General features: G+C 42.3%; 1 protein-coding gene across 3 annotated transcripts; it reads right to left on the minus strand.

The window, feature by feature from the left end:
- Window positions 1-406: 406 nt before the first annotated feature.
- Window positions 407-27,903, minus strand: STAT1 (signal transducer and activator of transcription 1). 3 transcript variants are annotated; one of them, XM_076342235.1, is made up of 24 exons: window positions 27,831-27,903; window positions 24,779-24,907; window positions 24,013-24,157; window positions 22,642-22,740; window positions 20,646-20,741; window positions 19,837-19,915; window positions 18,645-18,736; window positions 17,863-18,014; window positions 17,428-17,586; window positions 15,968-16,060; window positions 15,410-15,469; window positions 14,532-14,561; window positions 14,358-14,451; window positions 13,425-13,466; window positions 12,851-12,934; window positions 12,215-12,313; window positions 11,586-11,721; window positions 9,629-9,684; window positions 8,419-8,513; window positions 5,976-6,115; window positions 4,474-4,659; window positions 3,769-3,844; window positions 3,204-3,306; window positions 407-2,615 (listed from the first exon to the last, which is right to left on the minus strand). In XM_076342235.1, the coding sequence occupies exons 2-24, from the start codon at window positions 24,904-24,906 to the stop codon at window positions 2,592-2,594; spliced, it is 2,268 nt and encodes a 755-aa protein (XP_076198350.1). In that variant the 5' UTR covers window position 24,907; window positions 27,831-27,903; the 3' UTR covers window positions 407-2,591. The 3 variants fall into 3 exon arrangements, with proteins under 3 accessions (XP_076198350.1, XP_076198352.1, XP_076198351.1); XM_076342237.1 differs by lacking the exon at window positions 27,831-27,903 and adding an exon at window positions 26,920-26,992; XM_076342236.1 differs by lacking the exon at window positions 27,831-27,903 and adding an exon at window positions 26,920-26,967 and having other exon boundaries at window positions 3,769-3,838.
- Between the last annotated feature and the right edge of the window lie 95 nt (window positions 27,904-27,998).

Below are 27,998 nucleotides of genomic sequence, written 5' to 3' on the forward strand. Positions count from 1 at the left end.
ACGACAGTGGTGGTTTTTATTGGTTATCTACGTGGCTGCTGTTGAAATAAGCCTTCAGTCCAGGAAAACCTACTCTGGTCATTTCCATTGTGCAAAGCTTAGAGGAAATGAGAATGAGTTTATCTGATCTCGCTGCCTTCTTTCGTTTCTTAAGTGGATTGGCCATGTGCCCTCAACAGCTCTAGCTTTCTCTTGCCTACTCTTCACTCCCGCTATCCTTCATCTCACCAACAGTTTCTTTCCTTTTATTATTATTCTGTCTGTGTAGTTAATGTAAAAGCCTGACAAGCGTGAGACAAGGGATCGTGTCACTTAATAGCTCCAGAGAAAAATGATGCACCAGTGGGCCAGCTTCATAGCTCACAAAGTTTAGCTATAGATCAGTTACCCTACTGATCAACTCAAATTAGAAATTCAAGTCGAGTTTATTGAAGTTTGGTTGGGGAAGAAAAAAAAAATCAGTGATGTGATACAAGCAATAATAAAAAAAAATATATTCTAACAGCCACCTTCTAGGAACTTTGTAATTGCAGGACTGACCTGCAACAATGCAGTGAATTAAAAGCATCTGTATTGCCTTATGCTTCAGAGCTGTAACTGTTCAGTTGCACAAACAAGTTTAAAATGAGATATACAGTAAACTATTGGCAGACACATCATTTTTATAGTAGAAGTAGCCAGACAAGAGAAAGGACAAAAGTGTCAACTGACAGTTCCATTTATTTAAAATGGCAAAAGAATATTCCATCAGGGAAAAAAACATTGCTTTTAGAACTATTGACCATGTAAAGACAAAGCCATGAATAAGGCCATTGCTTTCAATCTCACAAGAAAACTTCACCCTGGTCGATAAAATTGAAGTATAGAATTAATGAAAGCAAACTGCTGCATATAGACCATGAGTTCAAGGTGTAGCTCAAGAAACAAATACTTGATTTTTGTATTACAATAAAGACACACAGTCAGCTAGTTATAATAAGATAAAGGCATTAAGTCACCAGTTGCGATATTCTGTAGCGCTCTTAACCTCAGTAACTCAGGGCACCAAAAATAAGTCAGTTTAGCAATGCCTTCCACTTAAATATGTGTATGTTACGTGCTCTAGGTCCTTTAAACTTTCTTCCTCTCAAGCTTTTGCAGGGGGCACGTCAGTCTTCCTGGGCACAACACACTAAATTGAACCAGTCATTTTTCTAAGCAGCAGCTGATCGATCTAGCATTTCTGAATGGTAGTTAAGTAGCTCTGCAATCCCTGTGCGTCACACTGGCACTGGGAATAGATAGCAGTGGGTTGAGAAGCTGCAGTAGCAACTGTGTCACAGACGGGTTGAGGTTGGAGGGACCTCTGGAGGTCACTGTATCCAACCCCTCTGCTCAAGCAGGGCCACCTAGAGCTGGTTGCCCAGATCCTGGGCAATCCATGCCCTTAGTCCAAGAGACCACCTTCCCTCTTAACTGTAAGTTGCTAATTATCTTCAAACATGCTGAGAAACAAACCTGTTCCTCCTCTGGTGGAAGCACAACTTCATCCTTTAAGTACTAAAGATTGCATATCCTGCAGCCATTACTCAGTATAAGTTTAACTTCTAGCTGTTCAAATCAACAGTTAAATAAATACCCTGGTTCATACTGCATAAGAAAATTAAGTTCCATTCCACCTGTTATAACCTAAATGGGGCTTATATTATTGTAAAAGAGAACGAGTGACCAGATCCTCACCTTGGTAGATTAAGCACAGTGAGTAAAAACATACTCCAACCCCTTTTGCGCTCTTTTAAGAGTAGGTTCTCATTTTGTCTGATACTGCTGCTAGGCAGCATGATTGCAGTCTGTAGAGGCTTTAGTCTTGATTGTACACGTTGAGTTGCAAGCTCAGCATGTGCCAATGCAGCTTTAAGGTGGTGTCCTAAGAAGTGCTCTTTATGAGAAAGATTGTGCTAAACATCCTACACAAGACGACCTTGCCTTAAGAAACAAGCAAAAATGAAATGCAGGTAACATTTTTGGCTTATGTTCTCTCTGTACGCCATGCCCTTAGAAAAGATAAAACCAGGATAAACTTCAGCAGCACATGGATTCAGTGTGGCATACACCTGCAGAGTGTTTCTCTTCTCCTTTCTGTGATGCAGATGAGAATTCAAAGTTGCGAAAGTTCTTCAGAAGTAGTTATGCAGAAAGTGCAAGCTTTCTGAACAGAACCTCTGCAAAAGAACTAGCTTTCCTTTGAAGCCTTCTATGTACAGCCAACTGTTTTAAATGTTAAATTTAACTAATTCCCTTAAACAAAAAATGCATGTTTCCCCCATCACTCCTGCTGAGGACTTCTCATTCTTATCCTCCTCTCCTCCTCCACTCTGGCATGGTATCTCACTAACTGGAAATTCTTTAACAAAGAACTTCTAAACAAAAAAAGTGCATGTAAGGAGGCTACTCAGACTGCAGTTTATATTCCCATTAGTTAAAAATTGCTACTGGACCTTCAGGTTGAGAAACCAAAGAATTGAAGCGAAGCCTGTCACCAAGTCATTGACTGCAGAGCAGGATGCGTAAGCTAATCAGCTGTGTTAATGACGCAGTAAAAAGCTCAAGCTTTAAGTTGAATATGCTGAACACATCTGCAACAAGAGAAGTAAATGTCAATTAAACAAGCCAAGTAAAGCCCTAATACTCTAGTCTTTGCTAACCACAGACTACAACCGGGTCCTCCCCAAACAGCACCAGAGTCACATCTTAGGATCAAACTACCATGGGGAAAAAAAAAAGCTATGCTTTAATTTGGTATTTTTTTCTGAAGTACACCCTGAAAGGACGACACTGCTCTGTTAACAGGCAATACCTCGCCAGCGTTGGCAGGGCAACGCTTCCAAGCTGCATACCACCTGCTCTAGCTTCCCTCCCCACCCCAGGCCCCACAGGAAGGACTACAGCGTTACTCCTTCCTCCCTTCCCTCCCCCTGCGAGATACACACTGGAAGCTTTGCTCTCCTGTTCTTCACCCCTGTCCCCACAAACAAGTGGAAAGAACAACTGATAGCAATCCTAGTCTAAGTCTGGATTCCCAGCTTTTCCTACGCATTTGAAGAGACGCGTTCTGAAGTGTTAGCTTGTGTTAAGTGTCTGATGTATGTTTGAAGGGAAAAAAAAAAGGAAAAAAGCAAGTTCCGGCTCAACCCTCCTGCAAAAGGCTGGTTTGTGATACGTACCACAGTATCAATCTCCGCTGGGCCCACTATCCGAGACACCTCATCAAACTCTTCAGGAGACATGGGGAGCAGATTTTCTGGAGACTGGAGCCTGGAAGGGTGGCTAATAGAAGGAGAAGAGTAGGGACAAACCTTCACTAAAAAAGTGAGGCACAGCTGCGCTACCATGTCTGGCTCCAAGTCCAGAAGGGCCACTAATGAGGTCTCTTGTTAAGAAGACCTAGTCTGTGAGAAATACACCATGCTTTGCAAAGCCAGCATGGCTTTAAATGAAAACTGGGACTACTCGGGGATCGACATTCTAATCAAACAAGTCCAACAAGTCTTTAAGAACTTGCCTTTTGAGAAATTATTTGCCAGTACAACTACCTGCAAGTTTCTGGGGTTTTTACCTAAAAATGGTGTTTCAAACAGCACTGCATGAACGTGGTGTGATCAGATCCTCAAAGAGAAAGAGAGGAAAGATTTGACGGGGGCACCTACACCTTAAATATTGTGAAGAGACATGAACTACAGCTAAAAAATGATCTCTTCCTAGAAATCCAGCATTTCTGTAGAAACTTACACTTCAGATACAGAGATTAACTCAGTCTTGATGTAGCCGTTTCCCTTGGGACCATCCAAATCCATAGGCTCTGGTGCTTCAAGGAGGGGGGGGAAAAAAAGAAAAGCTTGGGTTTTTTTTAGCACGTTTACTTTGCATTGCCATCTTTATTGTACCAAAAATAAAGTCTGTGACCCAGATAATGTGCAAGTCTCGCTCTCATGCATTTTACAGCACAATGGTTAATTTATTCCATTTTTTAGTCAGATTTTCCTTTTTGCTTTTCCCCTATGGAAAATGGGGACTAAAACCTCCCCTAAAGTTTGATGTAGCTGTATCAACACATCCTGCCAGGCCGACACGGCACTGTGTAATAGTCAAACATGAGTCGTGGTTCCAGCTTTTAATGGGAACCTACACCTCTGAAATATCTCACAGGCTCACATGAAAGCTGAATTAGAGGGCCAGTGACAATTATGTTTTCAGTTTTTGATCTGACTACATCTCATGTTGTGCCTCTTTAAAAACAGACCTTTTCTTAACCTGCTAAAGCTTAGGTGCCTATTCTCACCTTTCAGCTGAGCAGCACTCAAGCATGGGTTAGGCTGCCAAGACGCTCAGTCCAACTGCTACCCTTTCTTTCTATGCCACAGAAATTATACAGTGCCCAAGTACCTCAAGAACAAACATCACACTTGCGCTGTATGAGCTATTTATAGCACTCACCCTCCTTAGGCCTGGAGTAGTATTTGCCAAAGGCATTGTCTTTGGGTATATCTGGGTACAGAAATCTCAGTGGATTTTCAGGAATGTTTTCAGCTGCCATCACTTTGTAGTTGCGAATGATATCAGGGAAAGTAACAGCAGAAAGCTCCTTCTTGGTGTATGGCTCTACCGAATGGAACTGGGGCTCTGCAGATGAGAGAAGCAGCGACTCTTAAAGGTGGTTTCAAAGCTTTTTCTAAAAGCACCCAGAAAAGTTGCAGCCACTTCCACAAATTCAGAGGTCACGTGAGCAAAAGGCTTACCTGGATGACACCTACTGTGCTGCACATAAATATTTAATGACTCTCAAATGGGGCACAATTTTTTTGTGTGGTAGGAAGGCATATGGGGGGGGGGAAATTTATAGTGATGGCTCTTGGTATGTTTTGTATTCAAAATGACTGGGGTCACCTGTCTGTGGAAATTAACTGCAATATTTCATTAACTAATTCAAGTTGTGTTACCTTTTCAACCTTCTTCCAAATGATAGCATACAAACTCTATTGCCTATTAGGAAGTTTGAGCCTAATACACCACTTGGGGCTCTTACAAATCACAAAGAGAGACAGATAAAGCCTCCCTGCATGCTCCAAATACTATCACCCCTCTTTGCTCAATTTTTGGATGCCTCAGGAATGAAGGCAGCAAAGGGAAAAAAGTCATTCAAGTACATTCAGCAGTTTCTCTCTCAGCTGGTGTAGGTCTTGGGCTCATCCAAGTGAAGTGTCAACAGCTGCAGCATCCTGGCAGGTGGGGTTGATTTAAGTAGTATGAGAAGGGAAGAACCCTGATTGGATACAAGGGAGATTGTATCTTTTTGCAGCTTTTAAGTCTCTAGGTTCCATTGAAAGAGCGTGAGAGAGTAGCGCAGCTAACTGAAGAACCAAGCTTTTCATCTGTCCTTCTTCTGGAAACAGGAGGAAGGAGAACTGCTAGGAAAATGAAGTAAGTGAATATGTGGTTTACCTGGGGAGAATGTGGGAAGGAAGGAACAAACAAATGTGTTGGACCATGAGTTAAAGAAAGCTGTTTGAGAAAGGAGTGTTGCGCACAAAGTGAAGTTGTGGGAGAGCACGATAGTACAGAGGGCTGAATGTGGCTGTAGCGAACTTTTTCTGAGAGAGGAATCTTTGATGGGGAAGGTGATATAGGTTTGGAGGGAGATGCAGGTATGTATTTGCTAAAGGTACCTTGCTGAGAGACCCTAAGGAGGCAGGAAAGACAGCCTAGGCAGTTTGTCCTCAACGAACTTCCAGGCCAGAAGCGGTACCTGGTAAGTGTTATTAATCCTAGCTGAAACCCTGAACAACCCACTGGCTTATGAACTACACCAAGTAAGGTATGTGTCTGCTATGGCTTGTGGCCTGTTGCTTGTGAGGGTAGGGACTGCTAGGGTGGTGTATTGGTTCTCAGTGTGAAAGAGAAGAGCATAAAGACAAAGATGTTCTCTGTTACTGACTTACCATTTTGAGATCCTTCTACCCAAGTAAACGTGATTGCTCCCTCTCTGCTGCTTTCACTGAATCTTAGTAAAAATGTTCCTGGACTCTGGTCCTTCAATAAAGCACGTTCTTTCTCTTTACTGATGAAACCCATGATGCAGCTGTAACGTTGAAAAGAAAAAGCTGAGTTTACTCCTCAATGTAAAATCTAAGCTGTGCTGGGCTAGCTAGGAAAACTAAAAAGCTAAAGTACTTGTAAAAGCCTCACAGAAGGCTTTGTCCTATGAACAGCTAGGAAGTTAGCAGTAGGACTGACAGGCTGGAGCTGCCCTGTGGAAGCCATGAATCCCCACAGCTTCCCTCAGCACTCATCCTTTTGCCTGGTGGCTTATACAATCATTTTCCTGAGCTCAGAATAAAAGAGATTGTCTTTTGCTGTCAAACCTGGGCTGTGGAAGCAGAAGTAAAGTTTTATGTGTGCTATGTGGTCAGATCCCAGCTAGCAGTTTTAACTTCAAAAATATATTAAGAAATGGTTGTTTCTCTTCTTTGGCTGACGAAACAAAGTTTGCCAGCTACTAGATTGCATCATACAGATGCGGGGTTTGTTTTATTCCTTGTGCACGTTTTCTAGATGAGCTGTTAAGCTTGTGTGACTTCAAGCCCTCAAATACACTATGCTCAGCAAATGTTGTGTAGGCAAGCAGGCCAGTCTGGTAATTTTAAGAAATGGATTGGTCTGAATAAGTACTGTGGAGGGAGTTGTACAAGCCAGCACTAGGGCACAACCCTGGTCAAACTCCAACTGCTTTTTTTAGAAGGTCAGAATTTCTTTGCACTGCTGCTTATTCCTCAAAGTACTCCATCAATAATGAAGTTTTGAGTACTACTCAAAAAGTACTACTATGATTCTTCTGTGCATTAAGTTAGGGAAAGTGCTTTTTGCACAAAACCTACTAAATAATCATGATTTTGCTTAGAAATTTCAGGTGCTGTAAGCTGTCCTGTTTTGTGGGGGTTTTGGGTGTGTGTGGTTTTTTGTTGTGGTTTTTTTTTTTTAAATGGCTTGCTTTAGCTAACAAATCTGTTCGGTAGCAAATGTACTGAGTATAATGATAGTCTCTAGCATTCCCATCCCTCAAGTATTAAGAAAGGCAAGTGTTCCTGAGGCTGTAAAACCTATTTTTTTTTTTTATTCAAGGGGAATCTCTATCCTAATGAATACTATAGACTTGTCTCTTTCCCACTCAAGTATCTTTGCAGTTTGCAAGTTTTCCCTTTGGTTTTCCTTTTTGCCTTTCTAGAAAACAAAGATCTGTGACTATCCAACAAAGCCAGCTGAGGGAGGAAAAACTAATAGTACTAAATCTCTGGCTTTGATTACATTCGGGATTTAACTTGCACCTCTTCTTTCTGTTAAATCCTAAACAGGGGACTGCTCTCATAACTGAGAGCAATGAGTAATGCTGTTCAAGACTGTATACTATCAAAGCCATACTGAAGCGGAACACTAAATGGGAGAGAACTACAACTCTGCTTCAGTAATGGTGGCAAAAGATCCTGCTGCAGTGGAGTTCACTTAGCTAAGAAATATGCAGGTTTTGGGCAGTGAAGCAAGGCTGGTACTATAAAGGGCTTTAACAGAACTCATCTGGAGCTAGGGGGTAATAATTTGAAGCCTGTTGCTGAATACAGCAAGACAGAGCAATCCTGCTATTGTAGGTCCTGCAAACTCGTGGGATTCTAGGATGCTCCACTATGAGTGCACTATTGACAGGGTGTCTTAATGTGGCTAAACCTAAAATGCAGGATTGTGATCTTGCCTGAACCTGTTTCTGGCAGCAATTGCTTCTGAAATCTGCAATATCAGAATCAAAAGTTTACTAACCAGTATTAAAGGGCAAATGGAACTGGCTTTCCATCAGGCAGAGTCTTACTAATTACTGATTTTAACAGGGTATTATTAAAGACTACTGTCTGGACTCATATTGCAGATACAGAAGTTCAGTCTGGCTGCTGCCACCTAGAGGAGGCTCACAATGTTTGCTTGTGGAAAGGTTTTTTTGTTTTGTGTTTTTTTTTAAGATGGATTATCACTTTATGACTTATACTTTGTTGTAGTTTAGTCTTCCCCGTCAAACACAAAAAAGGCTCTGTTTTAGGGTGTGCAAAGAACCTACTTATAGCAGGAGCAAAAAAAAAAAAAATTGATGTTCAAAGCCCTGCTCTGTGACTTAAATGGGACAGCTTGGTTACCTGATGCTTTTGCTTTAAGCAATTGCCTTGTTAGAGACTTCCTCACTACTAGAATTCATTTGCCTCAGATTTTTCTGGTTGCAAGTTCCACTTTATTGGATCCAAGGTATCTGCACAAACAACTTCACAACCTGAGGATGCAACTGCTAGCGTAAAGATGTGGTCATTGCCTCAGACCTTTCATTTGTTAACTTCACTCAAGTCTTACCCATCGTTCCAGAGACACAGGAGGTGTTTCTTAATAAGCTCCAGGATTCCCTCAATCCATAGCCAAAAGGGGAAATTTTTATCATTTATATTTTCCTGAAATTCAGAATATGGAACAGCAGAGGTGGGAGAGGGGAGAACAGGGATAGAAACATAAGTTTTGTTGAGTGGAGAGGAAGCAAGCTCTCAATCCTGCCAGCATCCACTTGTTCTTGGTTTTTTTTCCCCTTTTTCTTGTTTCCCGCCATCCCCATATTACTTATGATTTTTTTTTTTCCCCTTTCTGTTTCTCTGCTCCAGAAGGACAGAAACTATTGGGAATGAAGCATGTACTGAATCCTAAGGCAAGAGGCAGTGTGAGAGAAATGCCTGCCCGAGCCTACAGTACCCACAAACATGTGATCCATCACCTCTCATGCAACAACACTGGTCTAAGAGCAGAGAAAAGGCTCTGGTTCCTGCCTGGGCACTGTCCTTATTGGAGCTCTTGGACACCCAAACCATCCCATGGGGCTTTCAACCAGGCTGGCTAGCAGAACAGCTCGGAGACACTTTCTGTTTAGACTCAGATTTCAATTCCTTGTGATGCACTCCTATTAATGAACTTGAGTGCTTGTAGGTCACCAGAGCTTTACTCTTCCCCTGGAGTCTGTTCCTCTCTGCTGTCACCTCCTGCTTATCTATACCAGTTTAGGGTCTAAAGCCAAAGAAAGTGTGAAGAGTCCTGTCTTGCTGCAGCCAGGGTTACGAAATCTCATGATGTGGCTTTCTGCTATCATGCTGACCCTCTTGGTTGCCCTGTGCTAATCCTCACCCTAATCCAGTTGCCCCTGGTCTGGGAAATGTCCTTCGCTATGACAGAGAAGAATTGCTAATCTTGCTAGGTTTTTCTGATGCTTTCTGTAATAGTTAAAATGGAGAACTATTCTATTAATAGCAATTGCATTAATAATAATGAAGATGCCATGTTTGAAAGATGCATTTTTCTATACAGTTTACATGGCTCAAAAGCATCTACTCCTTGCTATTACAAGCCCTTTTTCCTCATTCTGCTGCTACTTTAACCTCACCACCAAAACCTCCCACAACTATGTAAGCTCTAGAATAATTAGGGTACACTATTGAAAAAGGAAGCACCCTGGGGAAAAAAACCAAACCAAAACAAGACAAAGCTCCCTCTTCCACCTCAATTTTTTAAACTGAGTTCATACCTTGCAGAATCTTGTCCAAGGGATAAGGCCATCATGAGATCCTCCACTTGTTGGCCCTGAACAGAATAAATTACTTCAGTCATGTTCCATAAGTTACTTAGTAAGACTGAAAGGAAAGTACTTATAGCACCAAGTTCTGAGTGTTTATTTGCAACTCTGAGCTGTTGGACTAAGAAAAGAAATGCAAGGCTACAGTATTTTCACAGCTAGTGCAGGGAGAGCTTGCAGGCTTCCCCTCTGGAGAAGTTCACTGCATGAGAATGACCAAATGTATTTAAACAGACCTTGTGTGATGGGAAGTAACTCAGCCTCCTTCCTGGAAGCGTTTTGAAACTGGCCAGTGTTAGGTGTAGCACAGCATAGAAAGTGTCAGAATGAAGTCTTGCGTATCTCTTCTCCAGCAAAACAAGGAAACTGCAGCACATAAGCTTTTCTGTAGGAGCTCAGCAGACCCTACATCAACTTTCTGAGATCCGCTTTCCTGTCTCAATTCAGGTGACTTGTAGGCTTTTGCCCCAGAAATTCTTGACTCCTAGGTCTGTCCCAACCACAGACTCATCTCATTCCTCTTGCAATCGTTTCCCCCCGCCTTCTTTTTATGTCAACAGTGTTTCATAACCACATCAAAACCACAAAGAAAATCTTATGCTGTGACTACAGTAGCTAGAGCTTTGCAGACCCTCTGTCATACAGAGTCAAATTCTTTCCATACCGATCATGCTATGGATTTCAATAAAGTCAGAAATATGCTTCTTTTCCCTCATCTCTCTAAAAATAAATTGGGTTAGAGAGCTTGTTTCTGATGCTGCTAGTGTTAGAGACCAAGATTCTGTCAACTTTCACATCACAAAAACAGCAGGTGAGTTGTATCCTGGCACCCTATTAGATTTTGTGTCCCCTTGCACTGAGGGATCCTGAATATATAGTGTTTCAGCTACCTGGATTCTTTCAGTAGTGAAATACTTCTAGCTGTAGAGGTAAGATTTAAGTAGCATCCCTGCTGTTACCAGAGCTTGACAAAGAATCTCTGAAGTTCTGAAATGCAAGTTGACCATAGAAATATGTCAGTGTTTACTTTGTCCTTGTGATGCTTAATTAGACTAATAACATTTATTCTCCTTGCATAATTCTGAAAAGTAATCTATTAAGTCAGTAAGCTTTTTGTCAGATCTTATGTCTTTGGGAAATTAGAGGAAGGGAATTAGAGACTGGAATGCTATACTTACCACCTAGACCCACTAATGTCAAAACCCTTTAAATATAAACACTTTGTGAAACTTAGATTAGTGGAATATACTGAATCAACAGTATTTTTATCTAGAGTCTACTATGCAAACTCAGTAGCTGTGTCAAGTGCCCTGCCTATCAGGCAAACTGACAACGAGTTTGGAAAACAAAATTCATGGCTGATTAGGCTTTCACTAAGGAGTCTCATCTGGGAGATGTTCAATTTGACATCCTTTAATAATTTCATCATGTTTGCACCTTGATATTGCAACTGTGTTTATGTGGATAGAGTAAACACCCACTGTAGTTGGTGGCACGCATGAAGTTAAAATTAATGGAGATGGAGTTAAAAAAAAAACCAAACAAACCCAAACAAAACAAAATGCCAAGAAACATCCACTTCAAAGACTGACTATACGTGTGCATTACTTCAGTAGCTCTTCAAAAGGCAGAAGTAGCCCCAGTCTGCACTGCCCTAATGCATAGAACTCAAGTTAGAACTGCAGGTTTTTTCATGACCTGACCTTCATTTGCAAACTCTACCATATTGAAAACTGGAAAACGCTTCATTGCTATAAAGTGATATTGTATGAGGGCGGGGAAAAGGTGTGAGAGGAAATGAAAACTTAAAATAGATTGTAGAAAAGATGTAGAATTAGCTTCAATTCAAACAGGACATCTGCTTGTTCAGTAGAACCAAAAGGTTTAAAGTAATGTAAGCAGACCATACCAAGTAGCTTCTCTCCCAGCATGCTCAGTTGATCTGCATTAAGTCCTCTCTTTGTTACAGAAGAAAACTGCCAACTCAGAACTTCAGAAAGTTTAGACCACTTTGCATAAGGTGGATTCAGAAAGAAGGACAAGTTCTAAAATGGAAGGAAAAAATACAATCTACAGTTAATAAACATTAATTTTGGAATGCCACTTGAATTTACAGAAGTGTATTGCCAAAACAGAATGCAGACTTCAAGAATCGATGTCAGCTTAAGACAACTCTGGAATAGCAGGCTGCTATTCTGACAGGCACTCCTTACCAGGAAAAGCAGTCTCTGGGACTTTGTTTTGGACATGTCTTCTCCCAGTGGGTAGAATTCCTAGATTACTCAAGTGCACTGTATTTGAATTCTTGAATGTTTATTTGGCTTCTCACTGTGTACTGTATATACTGAATACAATGCATAATATCCTTATGTGGGTTTCAAACATTGGTCTGTTTAGGATAGGGAAGTAAGTCATTCTGCCTCAATCTCTAAACCTGAAAGCTGTTAAGAGTCATCTGCATGGAAAAAATGCAGCAGCTACTTGTATACAGACAATGCTTGAAAATTACAATATTTATGATACTTTTTTTGCAAATACCTTGGGATCAGTAGACAGCATGTTGAACCATAAGATAGAAGCCCATCCACTTGGAAGCTGGCTCACATTTGAGATCACAACAATGGGAAGGGATGTGGTCTGAAAAGGACACAAAAGGAAACGCGTCAGACTATCCTGTGCCCCTGCTGAGCAGTCCTCCTCTAGATTACCTGCAAACATGTTTCTGTTTTAATTCCTTGCTTGCATGGTCTTAACTCTTTCACTTGAAGTTTGTATGTAGGGGAGAAAGTGTCAGTATGATGAAGTACTAGAAAGACTCGGGTGACTTTTGTCTGATAAAGACTTCCATTTAGTGTCGGTTATGATAGCACTGATAGTTACAGAGTTCATAGCATATTGCTTCTGAAATAAGTGGAAACTGATACCTAGTGAGCTTAAAACACAGGGTTGGTTATCAGATACTTTGCAAAGCACATCTACTCTATTTACTCAGAGATTTGACAGCATTCTCACCGTATGTGTATATACAGAGATGTTGTGAAATGTTATATATTTTGAAATAACTGAAAGTGTTTCATAGCTAAGTACTTAAAAATAAAAAAAGAGAAAGTTTAGATTGTCAGCATGAGTGACATACAGGAATTGAAGTCCATCTCTGTTTCATCTAAGACATACCTCTAGGTCTACTACCAAGCCAGGCTGGCACAGCTGCGTCTCAAAACTCAGAGAGTGAAGCTCTTCTGTTACAATGAGAGGACCCTTTAAAGAAAAAAAAAGTAATAAAAAAAGAAAACCTTTCAGGGACTGAAAATTGCCTGGGGGGGAGGTAAGGTGATTTATCATGGGGAGAAACCTTTTCTGCCCAGGGTTACTTGCTCTGGACCTCAGAAACAGATTATTGGTCACAGTCAAGTGACAATGCTAATGTCCTAAAACTGCCTGTTAGAATGGGTACTCTCTAGGCACTTGGGGTTTTTTTGGCTCCTACCCCAAAGCCACAGAAAAATCTGTCCTTGCCAGAAAGTCCTGTTAAAGCTAGGTACCAATGAGGGAGAGTCCAGAGGGACACCATTCTGGCACTAGTTTTCATCTGTAGACACCTCCTACATGGATCGTTTTCTAGAAACACTGAACTCCTCTCCTATTGATCTGTCATCCTTCACGGCACTGAGCAGAGCATTGTCTTAAATGCTTGAATGCCTTTTTAGTATTATGCAAAGGCTTTACGAACAAGGTTAGTGCTCCTTACCTCATTTGTTCTGCTTCCTGCATTTTTCTGTTCTTTCAGTTGCTGCAAATGAACAAAAAAACCCTGTCACTCACTTACCTCGGCCACAAATTAAAGTGGTAGGGGATGCAAATGTTTGCATGCTCTAGTTGCTCAACTGTATGCAAATTTGCTACACTAGTGTCCGATCCTATTTGGTTCTAAGCTGTGGAAGCCAAAAGATTAAACCATAGGTAACTACTACTGCTTTATAAACCATTCATCTATGAAAACAGATATTGCACCCTTATCATGTAATGCCTTTATGTAAGAGGCCTTATAAGAACAGAAGCAGTGTGAAATCAGGAAGGACCAGATGAAATACTGGTTTATCAAAGTACCCCTCTGAATTGGACAATAAACTCCAGACAGTGTTCTGGACAATGAAGGGAGGAAGGGAGAATTCTATGACCACTGGTTCAGGACTTGCATCTTTCCTTTCCTGTTGTAATGATGAAACCAATCTGATTTATCTCACAATCTGCAGATGAAAAGTGTTGTATAGTCTGCTGAAGTCACTGAATTTCTTGTAGCTGCCCTCTCCTAGACAATTTTCCTCTTCCAGTTTCAAAGCTCTTTAGACTACTCCAAGCTTTCCTACCTATGGGCCTTCCTTTGAAAGGCCCAAAAGGGCATTTCTAGGCTTCTTTTTCTTTCTCCTCCAAAGAACTTATTGCAACATAAGCTGTATAGCCTTTCTGGCCCTATTTCAGTAACAAAAGCAATAGCATTTCAATTGAAATGGGCCAAATATTTCAGACAGGGAAGAACAAGGAAAAAGGAGAGATGTTCAGTTCCTCTTATACAAAAGTAAACAATGACTTCAATAACAAAAGCAATTTGTCATCTTCCTACCACACCCTTTACTGACACAATTAAATGGATGTGTCAATAAAAGAAAAAAAAATCCCCTACCAAGTGCCTGAATTCTGCTGCTAGACTTCCATTGGTAGATTCTTCCATGTTCATTACTTTCGTGTTTGTTCCCAAAATATTAAATTTCCTGAACCTTCACAAAGAGAAAAGAATTAAGTCTCAAATTCATTGAAAGAACCCAATATTAATATACCAAACTGTAATGCCACGTACCCTTTGACCGAGTTCTTCTCACTTACATCTCTGTCAAAAAAAAAAAGACAAAATAAAAATCTCTTAAAGATTCTGCCACAGACAGAAAATGTGGGTGTTTGTTTTAGTAGCTGAGAACTGGTAAAATGCTTCTGTGAAATCTTTTGTGCAAAAAAGGAGGTAATTGGTTCAAGCAGTCAAAATAAATATTGTCCTACACAGGCTATCTTTTACTGAGGCATAAATTTTGCTACGGGGGCTTTATAATCAAAGCAAGTCCTTTCTTTTACTACATAGGCTTTAACGCTCCCTCAGGAAAAAAATTATATGGTACTGTCGTTCTAAATCTGCTTTTAAACCATACAACTTCTTGAATAAATTGCTGCATCACTTGAATCGGCTTTCCCACCACTCTGGATTTTCCTGAGTTGCATTATATCTGGTACACTTCTCAAAGCCTCAGATCCCACATCCATGTAAGAATTTCTTTTCCTTTCCCCCCACTCCATGCAAGTTTCTGGACCCCAGTGCTGTTTCAAGTGAACAGAATGCCCCCTAAAGACTCAAATGAGAAGACAAAACTCACCTGCTTTCTTAAAAGCACAGCCCCCTTTCATGACCTTACAGCCACTGTCGTTACTTTGGAGAGCCTGTTACATTTCTTTCCTGGCCCTTAAAGCAAATGCTGAGGCCTTCTGTACTTTGTGACATGTCTCTAATGGCAGACAGAGACTTAGAGCAAGGGCATGGGTAAGAAAAAGGGAGGCTGTACCTGCTGCCGTGGAGAACCAGCCTGCTCCTGGCCAACTCAACACTTAAAATATGACTGCCTCTTGGATTTCTGAATGTGGGAACTGCTTATCATTAACATACACAGGGATGAGAAAAATGCAACGTACTTATCAAATAAAACTTTCACTTTCAAGTTGTAGTTCAATTCCTGCAATTTCACCAGCAATCTGGAAAGAGAAGGGGTTTTTTTCAATATTACTCCAGTTGCAAAAGACAGGTTCTCTTCTATTGCACTGCTTATCACAGGTATAACTAAGCTGCACAACTCAGGGCCACATATAGGCTCCAAGCTGGCTCCACACAAGATAGCATAGATGCAGTGACAGGATAAATCAGCAAGGTCTGTAGACACTGATCCCATGTCCTGATTTAGAGAGGAAACTAGATGGGCAAATGAGTTATTCTTTTGCATCACAAAGTGGTCTGCATGTGTCTGTTCTGCTGTTTGGTTGTTTTTCTTGTACACTCAATACCCCCCACTTCTGGTAAAGGATAAAAGCTAAATGCAAGTTAAACTTTGCTAGAAAACATCCCCCTGCCACATGGCACTTTCCTCTTCCTCCTGACCTCAGCACTTAGGCTATACTGTAAGATGTGCAATCCTCACAGCTGTAGGAAGCCAATGACGTGAAAGCTTACCACAAAACAAGAAGGGGAAAACATACCTCAGCTTTACAGTAAACTGCACTCCTGTCTTCAGAACTAATGGCCTCTGAGGATGTGTTGGCATGCAAGGCTGCCTCTCTACCACAAAGGAGCTACAGAAAGAACAGATTAAAGGCACTTTGATTTATCAATGTTGTCTTTAAGGAGTAAGAAATTACATAAAAAGTGAACTTTAAAACAATGGTGATTTACCAGTAGTACTGTACGCTTCAGTTTCAATCTATAAGGAGGTCTGTGTGTCAGTTTCTTTCACTTGTATCAACAGGGCTAGAAATATTGCAAGAATGAAGTGATTTCATAAGGTTTGGTTTTTCCTAAATACATGGATGGCGTGGGGAGGGAGAGTGCTACCTCAAACTTCCCTGAAATCAAACAGCATGTAAACACTGTGATGTAACTAGCATAATCCAAGTGAGGAGTATTGCTTCGTTTGCCATTCCCAGTGCTTGCTAAATTCTTATGGCAACAGTGCTATGTAACAACATATGCTCAAGAGCTAGATAAGCTAGCTAGGGATTTGATGAGGGCTAGCTAACCCCATGAAGCAAACTCCTGAGGCTAACCTGTTCTGATGCACCCCAAACTGTTGTCATCTTGGGCACCTTTTGTGTAGCACTGTGCTGTGTAGACATAAATCCTGAAGTATTTCTATTGTTACCAAGTCCTAGGCAGCATGGAGACTCTTCCTTCCACTGTACTCACAGGCAAGATAACTAAACAGCAGCTGGACTTCTACAACTCTTCCTCACTGCCTTAACTTCATTGAAAAGCAGCAGCTGTGTTTTCCAATTGAAGATTAGTGGTCAAAGCATCTGACTGGGACTCTGGAAACCTTGTGTTCTAGCCCGCCATACCGGGTATTACCTACTGTATCTAAGTCCCTGCTCCTATCTGCTAGTTTCAAGTCTTCTGCAGCGTGAATTTTTGTCTACCATATGTTTACGGAATGGGACTCTGATCTTATGTGGGGCAACTACCAGTTACAGTAACTTGCCTCATAGAGATGGTACAGAGATAGGGCTGGCCTCCCTACACTGGAGACAAAGAGGATGTGTCCAGAGACAAAGGGTTGGAGAATCTAGTGTGTATTTATCTTGGGTATAGCTTGGTGCGGATGGTTTCTTGCCTCCATTTACATGAACTTTGTAGGGCTGAAGCTTAAAGCAAGAAATGGATTAACAGACTAGGAGGTTGATTCTGTAACCAATGCATATTGTAGCATAGCTCCTGCTAACTTAAATGATGACTGATCACAAACCCTTTCCATGGGCCTAAACCTGTGGAAACCCTAGCTAGGGTAAATCTCAAAAATGGTCATTTAGTTTAATGTTTGTGGCAAACTTGGGAAAACCTCAGAAAATGCAAAGTTAGTGTGCAGGAAATATTGAGGGAACAGAAGGGAAGGTGCTCTCCATACATTTATTCACGCAAACACAAGAATACCCTTCTTGTCTGTTACCTCTGGATGAGTTGTCTGAAAAGACTGTATGTTCGGTCCTGCAGAACTTGTTTATTTTTTGTGATGGGATCAGGGTCATAGGTAAACTTCTGTTCCAGTTCCTCTAGCTTTTTGAGCTGCTGACGAACTTGCTGTAGACTTTCAGCAACAATGGTGAACCTACAATTACATAATCTTATTACTTTTAGCATGTTTTTGTATTGTAATAATGCTGAGACACCAGCCAGGTGACTGTCCCTAAGGACTAGGCAGTGCACAGAGAACACTTCTTGCTCATTGGAAATGTGGTGAGGTAATAAAAATCAATGAAATGTAGTTATGCTGTGACAGAATGAAAGTGCATAATATAAATAATGAATATATTTCACAGATCTGGTGTTCCTTCATAACACACTTCAAGTTCCTGTCCAATGCCGTCCTTGACTAGAGACTTACCAGTTCTGTAGCTGGTCAAGACAGGCATTGGGTGGGCCACCAATGCATGCAGTCTGTTGCCTGTGTTTCCACTCCACCAGCTCCTCATTAATGAGAGCACTCTGCGTGTGCTCTGTGGTGTTCAGCAGCTGTACTATCTTGTTCACCACTTCCTATAGAGAATATTAAATTACCCTGCTTATTAAAAATACTTCATACAGGAAAACTAAGTACTGTTTTACTGAATGCTGTCTGTCTTGCAAAACTCTGCAAGGACCTCAAAGTAATAGTTTGTCAACAGAGGATGTCTTCTAAAAAACATCAGCTTCTTTTTAGCTCGACTACTTGCTAGATTGTGTGGAGAAACAAAGCATATTCAGTATTGCTGAATTCTGAAGAGTCGGTGTCTCACATCCATGTATGTCTGAAGTGTGTATCTGGGATCACCCAGTGCTTGCTGAAGACTTGAGCACTGCAATGAGAGTGGGCACATTTAACTCTAATACAGCTGCAAATTTTTTAATCAGTTTTTTCCTCAAGAGTGTGACTATTGATATGACGCCTTTTCTCTCTCATTTTTCTTTTAGCTTTACCTGACAGTTTGATAAAGGTTGCTAGAAGAGAAATAAAATTGCTTACAGAGATTCTAGATTTTCAGTCAGGATGGGAAGAATGAAATCTTAGTTCAACTGATAGTAGTAGAAAAGTTTTCATTTATACAATTTGTTATGTCAACCCAATGAAAATGAACATGCGTTCAAAATGAAGTACTGTTGCCTTCTGAAAGAAAACTTGAGCGCTACCTTTCTCTTGAGGTCAAGTGATAAAAACATCTTCTTGAGATTCATCTGTTCTTTCTTATATTCCTCCTGTGACACACCGTTGGACTCATGCTCTGTAAAGTAAGTCCAAATTGTGAAGGTGAGGTTGAAGGAGCACTGAAGTATGGGTGGGGGAAACACTGGGGGGAGAAGGGGACCTGCCTGGCTAATGTCAAGCGAAGTATATCTTTAAAGCTTAAGGGAGGAAATATTTACTGCTTCCTAGATTTTTTGATTCCTCCTCTCCCCCTTCTGAAAGGACAGAGTCTATACTTTAAAGCGCTAATGCAAGGAAAAGCCACTATCCCAGTAAAGTAACTGAGATGTGAGTTTGCTTGCTTTTTAGAGCAAGAACCTGATTTAAAATAATGATTATATTGTGTAAAGATACACACCGAGCAATTTGTTCTCATGCTGACTTCAGACATGAACTATTCATATTACTTAACCTGGTAACAGAAGCTAAATTTCAAGGGATGATGTTTACAGTCTCCTGAAGGTAGCCCAGGCTGACAGATCCTACACAGTAGCCCTAGCTACCACCTCTGCTGCCTACTGACCTTAAGTCAGAGGTTCCCGTCTGCCTCACGGAAGCGCTACCTGCCCCCAAGTACAAAGAGCAAGATCATGGCTCAGTGCTCCCCTTAGTATCTTCTGAACATGTCCCTCTTCTGAGGGACAGTCAACTGCCAATTTGTGCTGGAAACTGAAGCCTTTTCTAGAACGAAGTAGTCAAAAAGAGAGACAAATCTATATAATGAAAACAGTGTGGACTACAGCTGCATTTACTTCCCTCAGTACACAAGAGCCTACAAAACTTGAAGCGGGAAGGCATTTGTGAAATACAAGATGGCAAAGAGAAGCCTAAACTGAACTATTTAGGTGTATGGTTGAATGGTCACAGAGTCTATAGGGTTTGCTATTTCTAGTAGCAAAGGGATGTAAAGGACAAAGGAACGCTGTGTTAACAAAGAGGGTCTCTTACTTGCAAGAACAGACAGATGCAAAGAATGCATTTTCAGGAATTTAGGTTTTGGCGTAAAGCAGAATTAATGGAGGGACATTACCAGTAAGTTTGGCTGCATATCATTAGGTTTAGTTTCCTGACATAACACAGCAGAGTTTACCTTTACAGACTATACGCAATAGGATATGTTGTTGATAAATTACTCACCTCTATTCTGCAAGGTTTTACATTTAAAGTCATATTCATCTTGCATATCCTCTAATGTCTTGATGTCTTGCTCCACATCCTATAAAGCACAAATGAAGGTGGCCACAACTATTCAGTACTTTCATGTAATGCAAGATGACTACTGATTAGGAACTGCCTGGTACCACCCCTTTAGAGAGATGAAGTCCAGTTTTGTAGCAATGCCTTTTCCTGGAACTCCCTAACAGGAAATATCCCTAAACTTAATCTCCCTCCCTCTTCTCGGCTAACTAAAATCTGTTAATTATAAAATATGGAAAAGCCCTCTTTGTCTAGCCATGTAAGTTCACAGAGTTTAGGAGAACCTAGGCTACAGCGGAAAAACTTTGAACAGCACACGGCATTTTAAACAAACTTTCAAATTCTTAGGTATTTCTTGGAGAAAAGCTTTCTGTCATGACAGTGTTTGTTAAGACAAACATCTATACGCTAAATGAAAATCTATCTTCTAGTTAACAACAAATTGATCAGTATATGATTTCTTAAGAGTTTTTCCTCAGTTGCTAGTATTTCAGATGGGCAAAATGGTTTTGTTGCTAAAATTTAGGCACAAGAAATTTGATTTTGCTAAACCAGTCAAATACCAATCTGTATTATGGTGCTACTGATAAATAATTACTTTCTATTTTCAGACAATCACTTGTTATAAAGTTCAAAACCAAACTATTACCTTATTTTTTTTTTGTCATCTTAGAAAGTCTTATGCACTGAAAGCTTTTCAACATCTGTGAATCAACAAATGCTACTTCAAATAGTTATACTATACTTACTATAACACTGTTTTTTACAGCCTTAACTTTTGCATCAAGCTCCTTCTGTTTGTCCAGCATCCCAATCACAGTGTTCTGTATACTCCCCACTTCCATCTGAGGGAAAGCAAGCAGAACAACAACAGAAGTCAAACCAGAGTGACCCATGAAGCAAATACTTTTTCATTAATGTAAGTTATTGGCTTTTGCTGACAAACAACCTGATGAAGCACGGCTTGTTCTGATAAATCATACTAAGGGTTTATAATATAAAACCAAGTTCAGGTGAATTTGCAAGAAACAAGGGAGGATTAAAAATGCCTGTTGTGTGGTGGTGCTGCATTTTCTTCATCATACCAATATAAAGCTATAAACATATTCTGTTTTCTCTCTGCACAAATCCATTCTTTTGTTTGCTTGTCTTCATGTATCTTCTAAATGTATTTCAAGAAAACAACAACCCTGAAGGCTGGATGACATCTACATAAAGTATTAGATTCATCTGTACAGGATATGGGGAGAAACAGGCTAAGAGCAAGAACAAGATAGGTCTGTGTACAGGCAAATGGGGTAACTTGGTATGCAATTTCTTTCCTACAGGGCATTCAAGCACACTTTAGGTCTCTGTATAGTTTCTTTGAAAGCTGACCTCAATATCATTTGGGAAGTTTATTGCATGACATCACTCAGGGAGAGTTGCAGTAATTTGAAAGGATTTTTCGTTCCACACGTTAACGGTACTATTGGTATTAGAAACTTGCTGTTCCTCCAATGTGGGACAGTCAGGTATGCATTGTTGCTCTGATTAACACTTCAGCTTAAGCTAAGGTCATCTAAAGTATTTATTTTGGTAAACTGCCAAAGGTCCCCCATCATAGACTTAAGTCAGACTATTAAGGCAATCTGAGCATACTCTAACATTCAGGATTCTCCTTTGGTTTTTATGATGCTTATAATCGTGCTTGCTATGGATTTTATCTTCTCAGCTTTGGGAAATGAGAACAATTACCAGAAAGCAGAGGTAGGGCATGGTGTTGTACCTAGTGCCAACAGTAAGTATAGGAGGACTTAATTCCCTTTTTGATGACCCAAATAAATCACATTCTCGAAAGTCAGTTGTGAGTGCTTTATGTCATGTACCAGAACAGAAACTGAACAGCTGTGCTGCAGCTACAAGGGCTTTGTCAGAGTCACGTTTTTAGAGGAGCTGTTTTGGACACAGTTGCATTAGGCCCCTTGTTGAAAGCCTATGCCCGAGTGCTCTTCCCACCCTACCAACACACATTCAAAAACTTGCCCTAAAGGGAAGTATTTCAGTATCAGAACTTAATATGTTGGTCAGTCATCACTGTATCATTATGTAGTGGATTACATCTAGCTAACTTTGCAGAGGTTCTTTTTTTTACTGCAAAACAGTTCTCCTTGCAAAGGAAAAAACAAAGATGAAAAGTCAGAGAACAGATGAGGAAGGAGAAGAATGTGGCTTTACCTATGGTTCAGAGGAAAGAAATGGGCTTCATTTAAGAAACAAAAATAGAAAGAAATACTTGGAGATAACTGGGAAGGAGAATGATGCATCGTTTTCCCAGAGAGACAGTCCAGAGAAGCACTAAGGCTCAGCTGCTTAATACAGACTAAATTCAGGGGTAAAATGCAGAAGAAAAAAGCTAAAATCTTGCTGCAGAAATAAGGCAAGTGCTAATTATTAAACTGTAATAAAATCTGATGAGCATATCGGGCGATACTACAGTAGCATTAAAAAAACAGTATAGCTTTTACATCACTCAAGGAATAAAAACTACTTCCTGGCCATTTCCCCTCCAAATGCTTCATACAGCACAAACAAGCCATGCTGTCCAGCTGGTATGTATCAGTGTTCACTCTTCCATCCTTAAGAAACATATTGTTGGGCAGAGAGAGGACAGTCTGTTTCTTCTTTCAGTCGTCTTCCACTCCCTCTGTCCCAAATAATAGGAAAGGGTAGATACAACTGCAGTACACATTTCAAGACTGTTACCTGATTTGACAACTGGGCACTGTTCAGTATTTTCCTCTCTTCTTTCAGACAGTTGTAGATGATCATTGCCATGTGTATTGGGTCTTCTTGGAAGTTATCCTGGCATTAGAGGCAGTCTATTGTTAAAGTTCATACCCATAATTTCTTGTCCTTCAGTAAACTGATTAGCAAAAAGATTAGTGGGTGACTGTGTGTGAGCCTCAGGGCACACATTGGCTCCAAGACCATGGGAAGTGTGACAGCTGCAGCCGTCTCCCACAATGAGTTTCTATTTTAGTTTGTTAGTGCATGAAGAGATGGGACTCAGCATAAAACAACAGGAAAGGGTCAGAGGCATTACCGGGAGAAGTGAGATACTACCCTACAGTCCTAGAGAGAGCTCACCCTCTCTCTCGAGCCACCCTCCTGCACCTTTGAAGTATAGCTGCTGGTTTTGAGGGGTGGTTCTAGTTTGACAGGTACAGCTCTTGCTCGGTGATGTAAAGGAGATATGTTAGCTGCCACTTATGAACAGTCAAGGCTGGATACAAATTCAACCTTATTGTTTTACATGCATACAAAGTTGAAACATGCTCTGGATTGAGTACTGCCCTGTTCTGCCCAGGATGGTGCTGCCCTGGAGGGCCGCTGAGCTGTACCAGCCTTCTTGACTGATCTTTTATTGCTGATTTACAGTTACTATCAGATAAGTACAGCCTGGTCATGTTCTCTTCTCCTCAGAAAACAGTCCACTAGTCACTGACTTGTGGTGAGGAGAAGCTAGGTGTGTGGGAAATAGGCTGTGGAGAAGGTGACTCTATGGAAGATCCTCTGACGTAGAGTGCTACAGGGAGGAGGGGAGGACTAACAAAAATAATTAGGTCCACTAAGGATATGTTTTGTGCTGCCACTCACTACCAATTGCTTTGGACCTTTTCTTTGTCAGTACAAGACGATGTATAGAAGTGCTGTCTAATGACAAGTCCTTTGCTAGTTAACTGTAGTTCTGCAGTTACATGGGAAGGATTTCTTCCCCTGTGTTTCTTCTGCATCAGAAGCTTGTGGGTACACTGAGGAAACCGGCTGGGGAAGGGGGTGGGGTAAGTGAAACTACATTTGAGTAGGCGCTCCAAATACGTAAACACCTTACAAACTACAGCTTTCTTTTTCCTAGAGTTCTTGGAAACTAACTGTACTGGCAATGAAACTGTAACTTCCTAACTGTAGTAAGTTAAACCAAAAATTGAGCAACATTTGGATTCTGGCTTTTAAATTAGGATTCTCACACATTTTCTGCGAAAATCCCTCATGGCAGGGTAGTTTGCTTAGAGGCATCCATTTGCACTACTGAAGCGATTCAAGCAAATGTATAGGCATATACCCCAGGCGTACCTGAAGATTACGTTTGCTTTTCCTTATGTTGTGTTGCAGCAAAAAGTTGTTTTCTATCAAGAATCTACTAAATTGATCATCAAGCTGTGACAGCAGGTCATGGAATAACACCGTAGCAAAAGATATGTTGTTGGCTGCATGTTCCCTAGAATGATTTAAGGCATGTTTGTGTTAAATATACTTTCAACACAGCATTCAAGAAATGCATACAGGAATACTTTATTTTTAATCCCCAACTCCAGATGTAGTATATGCAAGCAGTAAGAATTACCTTCAAATGTAAGCCAGTTTCATTCTCTCAACTTGACTTTACTTTCTTTGATACAGAAATGTTGTTTTTCTGTATTATTCTTGCCACGTTCTGTGCAACTTCATTTACTCATTCCATGCACATCAAGAAGCTAAAAGTGAACCTGATGCATGTGCATGTTGTACCACTCTTCTAAAAGAAGACACTCCACAAAAATCTTGGCAAAAGTTTGAAGTCTGCAAACAGCAAGAGACTGAGCTGCCAAGGTAGTAACCGATTGGTCTTAAAACAGCCGCTTTTGTTACAGACCAACCGAGGGAAATACAAGATAGAGAGTACAGTTGTTACCCTAGGTGTCAGGCCCCTCTAGAAAGCCCTGAAGAGGGGCAGGAACAGGCTATAGCACCCACACAGCTACTGAAGCATCCTACCAGCAAAGGTTCACCGAGCAGCTTGCTTCCCCGGTATTCTTCTGCTGCCAGTAACTGCATGTATGAGAACATTGCTTATGCTTACCAATCCTGGTTTTCCAGCCACTGTGCTAGGTACTGCCTGATCTCCATAGGAAAGCTGTCATCGTATAGCTGGTGAACTTGCTCCAAAAACTTGGAATCAAGTTGCTGTAGCTGATACCACTGAGTCATCCTGAGGAGGGGAGGGAAAAAAAAAATATCAGTGTAAATGTTTAAGTAGTATTTGGACTGAACTGGTGAAAAGTAACTCAAAGTTTCATGAACATTGACAAAATTGGAGGAGTAGGAAGGAAAAGTGTTTCCAGCAAACAAAACCACTTTATTTTCAGCTGTAACAGTTTTAGAAAGCTAATCATTAAAACTGAATACAACTACTTCTGTGCCTGTTTTAATTAAAAAAAAAAAATTGCAAATTAAGACAGTGCACTATTTTGTGAAAAAACTCAAAGCTAAATCACCCTTCCCTGTGAAAACTTGCGTTTTTTCTTTTTTCCTTTGAACCCCTTTTCACAGCATTTAGGGTACTGGTAGTGTTACTACTCTCTTGCTTAGTAGGGATATGGAAAGGAGGACCTGTGTGTTTTGATACAGGATCTTGATCCTGCAGAGTACAGGTATGTGGAGTTTCACCTCTTTTTTTTGGTGCAGATGTACTCCCCATCACCAAGAGCGTGAGTAGAAAATCAAAGAAACCTCTAGGGGCTCATTTTCAGGTGCTATTTGTGTCCCCACTTGCCTGCTCTGAAAACGGATGAGATCTGAAGTCACTTTAAATGAGGAAGTATTGGAAAGATGTTTTTTCTACTATATGCTTTAGTTCCCATGATCAAATTTTCAGGCTAAATTCAGGTAATCTGTGCAGCAGACACAGGTTACTTAAAATGAATTAATATGACTGAGAGAAGCCATGCTGTACAATAACACTTCTATGACAGAGTGGCTGATATATGGTCTCTGCAGACTTGATAACGGTCTTCTCACTGGGCTGCAGGTTAGCATCTTGTAGTGGAAATGGCATGTAAAGATATGTCCAGGGAACAGTCCAGGCTGAGAACATGGGTGGTGAGATGCAAGTCCACTTGCATCTGCAACTCTTCAAAAAGGATGACAGGACCTATCCAAGGAACAGGGAAGCACTGGGGTAAAGGACTCTCTTATACATGGCTTCCTGCCAAATACCATTAGCATTTGTATGCCAATTACCTCAGCTGCTGAGTGGCACATGCTAGGTGTGAGAAGCGAATGAGAGTTAAAAATGCTATTATGTTTAAAGTGAGGGCTTTGAGGATTTTGATGTGCATGGAATTCAGACTATCGGTAACACAGCATTTGAGTATCGTGTAGTGGCACCGAGGCACGCAGTTAAACATGACATTGGTGAGAAAAGCTGGAAGAATTTGTCTAAATGCATTAAGTTAGTCTGGTGTGTTTTGTTTTTCCCCCCCCCCCCCCCCTAGTGCTTAAATCAAGATGTACTCCAATCTTCCTCTGTCTTAAAGCAACCAGACTGGGAAATGACTTAAGAGCGGTGGCAGAGAGCTATCCAAAGAGCCGGTTACAGAGCAATATGATAATGCAGCAAATGCAATCTTTGGGGATGCAAGCAGGGAAACACCAAAAAAGTGGGAAGTCAGTACCTTTTATGGAAAAGGCATTAGAAAGACCAATACTGGGATACAGGGCTCAGCCTGCCATTGACAAACCGACAAGTGAAGCGGTGTAGGATGGAAAACCCATTTTGCTGTTCTGCCTTCCCTTGGGTAAGGGCAACAGGATCGCAGTCCATAGGCACCTCTGGAGAAAAGGGGCCTGATCTGCCGCTGTGCGGGTCTGTGTGCCTCGGTAACACCCGTGCTCGAGGATGTCTTCCGCGGCTAAGCTCGGACTCCTCCCTGGCTGCGCTCTAACTACGCTTAACGCCGCCGCCTCCGAACAATTCCGTTCTTCACGTCGTTCCCGACTTCCCGGGTGATCGCCGCCGAACCGCGCGACGGCAGTTCGAGAGCGAAGGGCGGGGGAACAGCCGTCCCTGCCGCCTGGCGCCTCGCACGCTTCCCCCTGCCACCGCGGGACGGACGGCGCTCCCCCGTGCCGTGCGTGTCCCGTCCCGTCCCCAGGACGGGCGGGCAGCCCCGGCACGCTCTCGCCGTGACCGTTGGCCCCGCGCGCGCCGCCCGCACTTACTCGTAGGACGAGGCTGCGCTTCGGCTCCGCGCCGCTGCCCTCGCTTGCGCCGAGAAATACCCGCAAAGCCGCGGAGCGGGGAGCTGGCCGCAGGGCCAATCGGAGCCCAGCCCCCGCGGCCTCGACCAATGGGCGCGCAGCGGCGCCGGGCTGCCCCGCCCACAGCCCTTTCCCTTCCGCGTGGGGGAGGCGGGGTGTTCCCGGCGCGGCGTTCCTCCCCGCCGCCGCCGGGGCCGCCGGCCACCCCGAGGGGCTCCTGCGGGTCCTTGCCCGGCCGGCTGGCCCCCTAATAACTGCGCAGCGTTCGCAGGCGGAAGCACCACACGTATAACAGAGAGAGAGGTTGCACCTGTTAAGAAAAGGCTCCCCAGCGGCCCGGCAATGCCGGCAATAGCAGGCGAAGCAGAAACAGGGTGAGGACAGGCCCCCGTTTCTGTCGGCTTCTGGCGCTCCCAAGCAGCGTTGGGAGCAGGGCAGCGTTAGAAGTCTGGAAACGTGCAATAGAATGCGCAGCTGTCGAGAAGGAGCTAAAAGACGTTTAATTAGTAGGATTTGTGAGCAGATGTAACAGGTGGAAGAAAAGCCCGGGCTGCTGTCCGGGAGGTAGGCGATGCTGTTCATGGTGACCCCACAGGAAGGGGGGTGACCCTGTCAGGAATGAAGACCGTTAGGAGATGCCTCCCGTTGCCCCAGGATGAAAGGTACTGAAAGCTCAGTGGGCGATCTCCAGACAGCAGCCAAGGACGGCGAGCTAGCCAGAGGGGGGGTAGTCCGAGGAAGCGATAGGTTTAGTTACACCGGGCATTCACCCCGCTGCCTTATCCCCTGAGGTGCAGTTACTGCACCGCCGTGCAGCTCCCAATGCCGTGGGCGCCGTCCCCCCCCCTCTCCTTCGAAGCCAGCTGCCGTACCTCCCTTCACCTCTCGGGTAAGGCTCTGGAGCCTTTTCCGCCTAACAGCGCCTGCGGGTGCCGGCTCCCGGCCGCCTCAGGGAGCCCGATACCCCGGCCGGGCGTAGTGCGCAGGCGCAGCGGCGGGGGGGGGGGGACGACGGGGACGGGACGCGCCGAGCCGGGAAC

Source organism: Aptenodytes patagonicus, chromosome 6 (assembly GCF_965638725.1).
Source record: "Aptenodytes patagonicus chromosome 6, bAptPat1.pri.cur, whole genome shotgun sequence".
NCBI lineage: Eukaryota > Metazoa > Chordata > Aves > Sphenisciformes > Spheniscidae > Aptenodytes > Aptenodytes patagonicus.